Source organism: Pyrus communis, chromosome 11 (assembly GCF_041283825.1).
Source record: "Pyrus communis isolate YQ-2024b chromosome 11, ASM4128382v1, whole genome shotgun sequence".
NCBI classification, from domain to species: Eukaryota; Viridiplantae; Streptophyta; class Magnoliopsida; order Rosales; family Rosaceae; genus Pyrus; species Pyrus communis.
In genome coordinates this window covers 10,910,263-10,921,220 of record NC_142575.1, presented here as the reverse complement: position 1 = coordinate 10,921,220, position 10,958 = coordinate 10,910,263, and the positions used below count along the sequence as shown (strand labels likewise).

The window sequence follows — 10,958 nt, the reverse complement described above, 5'->3', positions numbered from 1 at the left end:
AGATTATATACAAAGTATTTTTTAGGAGAAAGACTTTTATGGAAAAGGTTCACCCGCACAGTAGTGTTTGTTGAGAATGAATCCCACATTGATATGAGAATGACCTTGCAAGGTCCATCCTCTCATCAAGGTGGGATTCATTCTCAACACACCCCCTCACGTGTGGTGAAATTTCAAGTCTAACACGTGGACAACACAACTCAAGTGGCATGGAGTATGTGTGGCTGTTAAGCTTCACACGTGACAATCTACTCTGTAACCATGGAAAAAAAAAGTCACCGGAATTGTTTAGTAAAAGATTTGTATTTAATTTGTAATTCCTTTTTTTTATTGTGAGCCTTATTAGGTTAGAGATTTACTATGAGAATGCTCCCGTGTATATTGTACTATTCAGATCAATGAAATTCATTCATTCTCAACAATGTTCTAGTCCAATAATACAAATATTATTTGCAAATCTTTTAATTCTCAATTCTCATTACATAATATATATTATTGAACCGAAATGTCGCCGTCCCTTCCATATAAATTGCTTCTTTTCAGTTTCAATGATAATTCATTAATACAGTGAGCAGTTAAAAAGATCCAAAGACAATTGTCCCAACTCACAAGGGAGCAATTGTTTGATACTTTTGCATGAATGCAAAGTGGAATAAATCACAACCGTGCCTCTCTGTCGACCAATAAAAACAGAATAATGCTTTCACTAACAGATAAATATTTTGGTACATTCATGCAATACTCCAAATTCAGAGGGCCTTGGACGCTCAACTACTCTTTCACAAGGTGGGATCCATCTCACGGGAGGCCCTCCAACAATTTCCAAGCCAACTGTTTATAACTGAAAACGAAAACAATTCAATTAACTTGTGTAGTACCATATGCAGCCAGAAGGAGCCATTCTTCCTAACACATGTGCACATTTTCCACTTTGTGCTCATGATCTACAGGTAAAAAAGAATGGCTCCTTACAGGCTTAAGCAAAAGCCGAGCTAATCTCAGCATTCGGGTGTTTGTGTATGGTCTCTCTTTGGATCATGGCAATAGTCATAGACCAAGTAGTTCCGCTGCACCCACTCCATGGCCGAGTACTGCTGCTGACTCAGCCCCGATGAGCCGAACGGTGAGGCGGAGGGCGGTCGGCATAACGTAGGGCTATCGGATTTACACCCTCCAAGCTTGAAATTGTTGTACTTGCCAATAAATGGTTGGTACTTGTAGTCGGCTTTGTATTTTCCATCCTCTGTGGCCCATGATGATGCATCCCATATAGATCCATATGCCCACATCGGCCTCAATGGAAATGTGGCATCACTGTCTCCCTGGTACCTTCTTATGGGCACATCATCCACCAGGAATCTGCAAATTAATTACATCATATAAATATCTATAGAACAAATTTAAGTCAAATGAAATTTTATGCTACCTCACAGTTTAACATTGATTCTTGTACTATATGTATCAAACAATTTGGATTTGATGTAACAAACTCAATGAATATGAAAGATTTTAAGCCAAAAGGAAAACAAAAGGGTAATGCTAGGGAGACTATATAAATTTGTGGATTAAATGTTGCAAACTAAATGACATGGAAATTGATGATTAAATTATTACTTAAGTGTTAATTAACGTGTTTATTTCTATTGGTGATGCATCATTTAGTTTACAAATTTAGTTTACAAATTAGTCTATCTAGTATTACCCAAAACAAAAACAAGAATATAAAACGGGCGAGTTTGATAATTATTTAGTTTTTTATTTATTTTTTTTTGGATAGAAGTTTGATAATTATTTAGTTTAGTTTTACCTTTTGTGCATGAAATGTAAAAAAAAAATGATTAAATACAAAAATGCATAATACAGAAAAAGAAAACTGAAAACAAAAAATCAAATAGTTATGAGAGGAAATAATTGTGGTTCACAGATTCCCCTTCTAAACTACAGTGGACAAGACACTAGACAGTTTGGCTTGATGTTTACCATACCTAAAAACACATGTGACATGCCATGTACAAAGGTACAAGATTCAAGAATTTTGTGGCACTACTCTATACTCACATGATCTCAGTAGGGTTCCATAATATAGCGTAGTTGTGAAAGTCCTGTGTTGGATCAAACCAGAGATGAAATCTCTTCTCTCTTCCAATGATGTTTCCATCTCCACTTCCTCTAATGTAGACATTGGTTTGCAGAGTATAGGGCTTATCAGGAGTTGTACCAAGGAACTCAATATCGATTTCATCGTGGTTCCCCGGATGTTCTTCGTTGTTGGAGAGCTATTAAAACAATTTAAAAAGTTAGACTTAAAAACAATTTTCACTTTTGTATTCAATCTAAGAATTTAACAATCCAATATTAACGTGTGCACAAGAAGTGATATCGATACACCCATTTTCTCCTCTGCATACATGTTTATTCTACCCTTTGAATAGTATAAATGAGAGAAAGTAAGTGACAAATATAAGTAAGGTTGCACAGAAGGGAAAAAAATGTGTAGAAATCGTTTTGAATGTGCACTTATGCAAGCAACGTCTCACATACATAGAATGAAGTAATTACTCCAGCAGTGTAACCAGGTTGGAGCTTAACGGCTGCACCAAAATATCCAGAACGGTACGGATGAAGTGACTTGAACCCACTTCCTGAAATATGTCAAAAAAGTAGCAGAGAATAAAACAATCTGAGAAAATAAGCACAGAAAACACTTAAACTGAAGTGCAAAAAAGCACGAAAATATGCTGAAAAAAAAAAAAAACAATTGAGGTATGGAGTGAAATCTTCTAATTTGATGAGAAGCCAAATCAAAACTCAAAAGCACTTGATGAAGGTATAAAAAAGCATGAAGCTTTGCTTAAAAACTAATGAGAAATGAAGTGAATCTTGTAGGGTTGAGTACCTGAGCTACTGTCAAGCCAGAGTGTTAAAGTACCATGGTCTAAATTTTGATGCTGAGGACCCCAAAGGGTTCTAAAACCCTGATCAAACCCTAGAGTGCTAATTTTAAAACTAGGGTTATAGCCAGGTGAGGGGGGACCCTGAGCAATGCTTGAAGAAATCATTAGGAAAAGAAGGATTAGGAAGATGAGAGGAGCCATGAAGATTGAATTAAGAAAAGGATAGAAGGAAATGCAGCGAAAAACAGAGGGGTGGGGTATGAGAATTTTGAAGTTAGGTAGGCATATGAAATGAGTATGGGATTACATTTGGGTATAAATAGAGTTATCTATAGGCTCCACATTGCAAAGGTGATAAGTTGGTTGATGGGGAAGTTATGCATGTAGACAAAAAGTTTACCTAAAAGGATAAAACAATAAAGATAATAAAAGAAAAGAGGGTAAATTGACATTTGACTTCTGAACTATTATTCTAGTGAAAATTGACGTTATATACTTTTTTTTTTTTGGGTAAATTAACCCTGAACTAATTGAAATCAACCAATTAACCTCTCGTCGTCCGATTCTATGAAATTTGATCCACTTTGCCGTCAAATATTGATAGAACTTTATCCTCAAGAGTGAATCACAAGTTGGTCACGTGCTAGTATTTGATGGCAAGGTAGATGAAATTTCATCGAATTTGACAATGAGGGGTTAATTGGCTAATTTCAAATAGTTCAGAAGGTTAATTTATCAAAAAAGAAAGTTCAGGGGATCAATTCAACTAGAGTAATAAATTAGAGGGTCAAACGACAATTTACTCAAGAAAAAAATAGTTCAACATGTGGGATAGGGTTTTTGACTTTTCTCTCCTTTCCCCTCAGATAGATGTAATGAAAAAACTTCCATTTATGTCAGAAAATATTGTTAGTTGTAAGTCATTGTTGTTCCCTGCGAGAATCAAAGATTAACTGTTTAATTTGTTTGCTTCATGACAGGACTGCTTACCTTATAATTATGTCATAGATTTCGGAGAGAAATTTCCCAAAATAGCTTAAAGCTTGGACATGTATATATGTACATTCTTTGTGATCCTGACCAAGTATGACGGAGCTTTGTGGATGTGCATAAAAAGTGAAAGAGTGGGAAGTTATGCATCCCCGTGCTTTGGAAACTATACATTTTCAGGAAAAATGTATCGGGCAAGTTTACCTATTGAAATCTTGTTTGATCTTAGTTTTTGGTTTAAAACCAATTTTCTTTTGTCTTGAGGTCTCCAAAAATGGATAATACTTCGTTCATTCATTTGGAAGTAAGAATTTTACGTTTCTCTTAATTACAGTTTGATGACATGCGTCAAAAAGAAAATTTTTTGAGGTAGGAAATTCTTGTTTTGCGAAAGAGCCAAGTAATTTCTTCAAAAACTTTACTTGGATATTACATTCTGCAAAAGAAATGAAATATTTTTTAGCTTAATTAGTTAACAATTATTCCGTAGTAAGTACGTGTATCAAAATTTATTTGTATAAAAAGACAAAGAGGTTGGCTTTATTAGCCCTCTTGCAAACCCGCCAACAAAAAATAAACACTAATCTGCACTAGCCCTCTTTGTCCAAAATATCTCTTACCTTTATTTGGAAATGCATGCTTGTATGTATATATATCTCTGTGTGTGTGTGTAGGTCATGTTCTTTATTCATGTTGTCATGATGTTGATGTGGCCAAACATTGGATTCCGGAAAAGTGGCTATAGATTTCGGAAAAGGATGCTCGCATAATCTTTTTTTTGGAATCCTAGAAATTTTGTGATCGTAATCGTTCATCGTATATCGTGTGGTAAAAAATTATTTTAAAATTTAAAATTAAATATAAATAGTACCTAACGAAAACTAACCACGCGATGTACGATGAACGATCACAATTATAATCATGAAATCTCTAGAATTCTTAGAAAAATGATCATTTTCCATAGGTTTCTATCGTCAAATCGATGTTTAGGTGATATGATCTTTAATTAGTGTTATTTTCAATAAACGTCTAGTTTGTGTAAGTTTCAATAAGCAAGTGAAGTAATCACTTTTATAATTTTGGAGAACCTACTCTAAACCCTAAACCCGATATATATAGAGATACACACACATACAACTAAATGTCATTATATATTGGTGCGATGGACTTTTGGAGAGCTTGCAGAGGTCAAGGCAGTTCATAAATCGTGGAAGTAGGTACTCCGATTCAGTATTTGATGAACAACCTGCCCTTTACAAGGAGACTTGACCAACGGCCACATCTCAGATATGCAACTTCCTTTGACTTGAAAGTTTATTCTGGAACAAAAACGTTGAAAATCAAATTCTTCGGGTTGAATATCGCGTGGATAAACAGAAAAAAAGCCACGGGTCGACTCCTTTCGCGTCAAATAGGGGTCATGCAGCATAGTAAGTTAACTACCAAGAAACTATACTTGGTAGAGAACAAAATATAATTATCGTTATGGTTATGTAGGCACAAAGCAAGAAAACTGTATACCATACAATGACCCTAATCACTGCAGCTTAACAACGAATTACAAGTTAAAATAACGAACAAGTATTTTAAAAAAGCACTAAAATGACAGTTATTAGACTTGATCAGTCCATCTATAGTTCGTTGGTTGACGACAACAAAAATGCTAATGTTTTGGTTCATAGATTGGTCAAATTAACCTTGTATTTTGATTTAGATTTCTTTTGGATTTGAGAAACCTGAATTTAATCCGTGATACTTTATCGGTTGATTGTGTACTCATTAATCATCAATAAAATGCTACCATTTCGGTTTTCAAAAAAAATAAAATAAAATAAAAAAAACAAAACAGTTTGAATTATCTAGCTATAATGTGGTTGGTCCCACAAATCACTTTTTTTTTTTTTTTTTTTGTTGTTAATGGATTGAAGCTCGCTACAATATGTTAAAACAATAAGAAAAATAAAATCGTAGAGGGTAAATAGTAAAAACTATGTAACTCATGTACATTCATGCAGGCATGTGGCATAACAGTCTTACTCTCCTAAGGTCCTTATTTTGAGGATGTTAGAGCAATGTTAGAAAATATGAAAAATAGCAATATAATTCCAATGAAAATAATCATAAAGAAAATTACATCAATAGTATACAAGATTAATATAAACAACTAGGGAGAAAGTTAGAAATACTGATAAACTTGGAGATTAAGGCTTGCATAATTAAATACAATGTCCTAAAGATAAAATTTCACCCATACTCTTGTGCTTGTAGTTCGGTAGGCGTCGGTTTCCCAAGATTCAACAATCTATAATCCGAAGTCAAAGCACTTCAATCTTCGAACTCTGGCAAACTTCATATATTCCGTACTCTCAAGACACGACTCGAAATTTGACTAACAAAAATTGAAAGACCTTGAAGAAAACTCTTCTCTTCATTCTATAAGTATACATCATTCGACAAGGGAATGCACCTAAATAACATAACCTTTCTAAGAAATATGGTTAACACTATTTTTCATTCAATTATTAAAATTATATATTACAATATTTTATACTATAATTGTTGACCCTAAAATCTACCAAGCCTACGTGACGTGCAAGCCGAGTAACTAATGAGCTAACTACGTCCTTCGGTTGATGCGAGGCATGCCAACTTGTCGGCCAAGCTCGGCCGAGGAGTAAAATTTGTTGATGTTGCGTTGAACGCGCTACTGACTTCTTGATCTTGCAACTGCAGTCAAGGAAGGAACACGTCTCAGCCTTCGGGTTCTCAAGCCTGAAGACAAGGTTGCTAGTTCTGCGAAGTTCAATATCAAATTCGGCTTTCAATGTGCCAAATATAGTAACCTGTAACACCTCACTTCGCCGAGATGGCTAATGAGATGACCTCTGCCAATAAGGATTCGAAAATACTTCTCGACCGAGACTTGGATAGATAATCAGTCGGCCTCGACGCAGTGCTGTTTATCCAAACTGAAATTGCTCCGGGAACGGCTGATTCTACGTGCTATTTATCCAAACTGAAGATGTCACCGGTTGCCTTCACAATGTTGTTTATCCAAACTGAAGGTGTAATGGCGGAAAAGAAAATAAAAAATCTCAAGATGTTTGAGAGGTTTGCGCAGGGCAATTTGTGTGTTGAATTGGAGAGGGGTTCTATGGCGACTGCCGCTTGGTATTTATAGAGACCTGCATACCTAAGTCATGGAAAACAATCCCAATTGCACTGTGACTCTAAATCTTTAATTGTTGTGGCTGGCCACGCACTTATCCCATGCATAATCACAATAAATGAAACTCTAAAAACTTAATTTTTATGCACCTAAGCCCACACCTTAGGCCTTATCACATCAATCAAAGTTTAATCTCATCCTTATCATGACCTTCCTTTTCAAAGATCCAATCTAGTTACGTCTTTACTATCATTCAAAATGGCCGAGATGATTTGTAGCAACCCGACGCAACCTGTGTGACTAGATTATGCCAAGGATATTCGGTGGTGCTGCTTATCCCATCATCTCTTCATAAGCTTTATCCATGCATGCATAGTAATTAAAATATCATGGTTGATAGTTTCGCATTATCTGCAAAACCAACTGATTTCATCACATCACCTCATTTTGATTACTCCAAATGGCATATCTACATACTGATCATCCAATATTAATTTCATTCTTGTAGTATTGTTCCCCATGGTTCGCATGCGGATAGGACTCTAATGTTGCACGGCATTTCACGCTTTAAGGATATGTTCAAGATAATTACTATGATAAAAAACAATAGTAATATCAAGAAAAACTTCTAATCATCCGACGGCCTTGATTAATTGGGCCAATGGTGTAAATTCGGGTGTAAACAATAATATATAATTTCCAATAGAGGACTTGTGAGGTTCAAATGCATATTAGCTGCAAGATTATATGGTTTAGATCTAAAAATGTAAAATATTTGACTACCTAATAAAGCAAAACCAAATTAAATTCTATCAATCATAGAAAACTTATTTTCTTGTTTTGCTTTGTTAAATGATCAAATATTTTAAGACTTTAGATCTAAACTAATATAATTTTATAGCTGATATGCATTTAGTCCTCAGAAATCGTCAAAATGAAGATCTTAGAAGAGCAGCACTCTGTGGCATAAAATCGTGGAGCCTTGGATCCATGATTGAAAAGTGGAGTGGGCTGAACTTCTAAGCTAATTTTTTTCTCAAATCAAATTTTCAGCCTTCGTCTCCTTTGTTTTTACAAATTTTACATATATAACCGAAGAAGCATAGGATATGTCATTTCATAACATCTATAATAAGATACGTCATTACAAATTAAAATGATTACAGTAATCTAGACTACTATTTTTTTTTTTTTTGGACAAACGATATCATCTACATTAAAAGAGTGAGGAAGTGGACTAAGCCTCATTCATATTCTTATTCCGACACTCTAATTTTGAGCCGTAAATCACAACATTAAATCCAATAAATTCAAAAAAGGAAACGCAGCGTTTTGACTATAGCTGCAGTCCTATAGTTACAGGTCGTCTTCTTCGTTAGGAAAAATATACGTTTGAAACCCTAATCATATTGCCCCGCTGTCCACTGAAGGCAGCGGCAGCTGTGAGGATTGGCTAATGGGTGAAGAGTGAGAAGACTAACTGGGAGCTGGGGTGGGCTGGAATTGTCTGCACAAATAGATTTTTTCTTCTTTGTATCTGTTTTCGGGTGGGGTGTAGGGTCCGTGCCATTGCATGCTACATATGTAAGATATATATTTAGGTGGTGTTGATGTGGGGTTTTTGAATATTAGTCCTTGTAAAAGATTAAAATTTTAAAAAAATTTGGTGCTAGATTACATATTTAATTTAATCTCTTGAAGTGTACTTTTATCAAAATTTATATTAAATTTTGTTATTTAATGTGTATTTTTATTTGATCTCTCCACATTAAATTTTAATTTTATTAATATACACGTATTTAGTTCTTTAATTATAAATGAACATAAATGAGACAAAAATATATTAATACATAAGCGTACAAAAATGATTATGTCGAAATATATAAAATTGACTTTTTTGTACCGAAATATTTGTACATACATGATTGTACCGAAATATATTATAATGAACCTAATTGTATGTACCGAAATGCATTATATTGAATTAATGTACCTAAATGTCAATACCAAAATGTATGTACCAAAATGTACGTACTGAAATGTATGTACCGAAATATAGTATACTGAATTAATGTACCTAAAAGTCAATACTCAAATAAGAGGTATTAGGTTCAAATCTTGTGGATGACGAATTCGATACCAAATTACCATTGTGTGGCTTAGCACGTAACGAAATGCATGTATATGTTTGTATCGATAAATTAATGTACATATATGTTTGTATCGATGGATATACTGAAATATTTAAATGTATTAATGTACCTAAATGAAGAACATACAAAATTGTTATCGGACTATATATTATAAAAAAAATTAGTTGCCTAAATGTAGACATAAAATATATTATGATAAATGAAATAAAAATTAAATTTAAATGTAATTAATACATTAAAATAGGAATAAAAAGATAAATAAAACATCATAATATAACTAATAAATGAGATGATTAAATGTACTAAGGACTAAAATTAAATTTTAATCTTACACAAGATTATAGTCTAAAACTCATCTTTTTTAAAGATTAAAATGAAATTTTCTATATAATTTTATCGGAGGCAAGTATTTTCACAACGTACCATTTCAATCATTAATTTGGAGCACAGCAACTTTCAGAACCATGAATATATATTTTTCGCATTGATAACTTGCATGAGATTAGACAAATGAAAAGGGTGTGTTTGATTATTTTGGCCTCAGTGACCTACGTGATTGAATGCATGGCCCCAGTTGGCCGACAAATCCAAAGCCTCTTATTATGTACGGTCGATACTCTTTGCTGTAATAAAATTACAGTATAGTCGTCAAAATATATTATTTTTCATAAGCGTAATATTATGTAATGTTCGAAAATAAATTTATTGTGCGACCTTTCCTTCGAAACCCTTTGGACTTAGTTTCTCAACTTTAATTCGAAGTTATACAATTTCTTGTGATTTTGGATGATCATCCGTTTTCAACCTTTTAGCAGTTTAATTAGTTATACTAGGCTGAGCCGCTCATTCTATTAATTCAAGTTCCTGCAAATTATTTTCATGTTCTTTAATTAATTGCTTCAGTTTTAATGATTATATTTTTTGTAAGAAAAAAAAACTTACAACATGTCAATTATATGTGAGCCCAAGTTCAATATTGTGTGGAAAAGATTTTGTTTAAGTTTGCTATACTGAATAAAAGATTAATCGTATGTGAGGATATTTCCTGCTGCTTTTGGTGGTAAATTTTCGCCATATATAATCCATCTAACTCGATTTACATAATGAAATCACTTAGTCCTTAATTATCCATTTTTTAAGCTTAATGAGTTCTTTGTATTTGAATCGTCATCCGAATCTTCATTAATTTTATATTCTGTATTTAAATATTTTGTTTATTAATATGTCTCTGGAAAGCTATCATTGTAGAAATTATATCAGGATTAGGACAAGATAAGGAGGTTTGGCCACCAATACTCTACTTTTCACGGGAATGAATTCAAGGGAAATCTTATACCAATCCCAGATAGGTAATTACATAAGTCGAAAAGTACATATATTGAGGTTCACGAGATAACCTTACTCTTTAAAGCTTGGCACAATTTAAAAACATCATATCAAATATTCTTGGTTTTTTTTTTTTTGTATTTTTTATCCTCATAGCCTTAGGATGGCTGAATTAGACGTACTCTCCAACTTAAATGGATCCTTGATTTTTGTGATAATCATTTTTCATCGAGTCACAATTTTTCATAATTTTGAATGTGTGTGATTATGGACTCGTTGGAAATGTTTTTAAAACAACTGAAAGTGCCTTCAGTGAAAATATTTTTGAAAACAAACATTAGTAAAAATGTCAAGTAAATTCTGGAAAAAAAATTATATTTGAAGTGCTTTTCCTGCAAAAAACACACTTCAAGTGCTTTTAGAATC

At 33.5% G+C, this 10,958-nt stretch overlaps 1 protein-coding gene across 1 annotated transcript; it reads right to left on the bottom strand.

Moving 5' to 3' along the window:
* Positions 1–684: 684 nt before the first annotated feature.
* On the bottom strand, positions 685–3,192 carry LOC137743819 (xyloglucan endotransglucosylase/hydrolase protein 31). The gene is made up of 4 exons (XM_068483756.2): positions 2,897–3,192; positions 2,542–2,642; positions 2,059–2,276; positions 685–1,359 (listed from the first exon to the last, which is right to left on the bottom strand). Exons 1-4 carry the CDS (start codon positions 3,093–3,095, stop codon positions 999–1,001), a joined length of 879 nt encoding a protein of 292 aa, XP_068339857.2. The 5' UTR covers positions 3,096–3,192; the 3' UTR covers positions 685–998.
* Between the last annotated feature and the right edge of the window lie 7,766 nt (positions 3,193–10,958).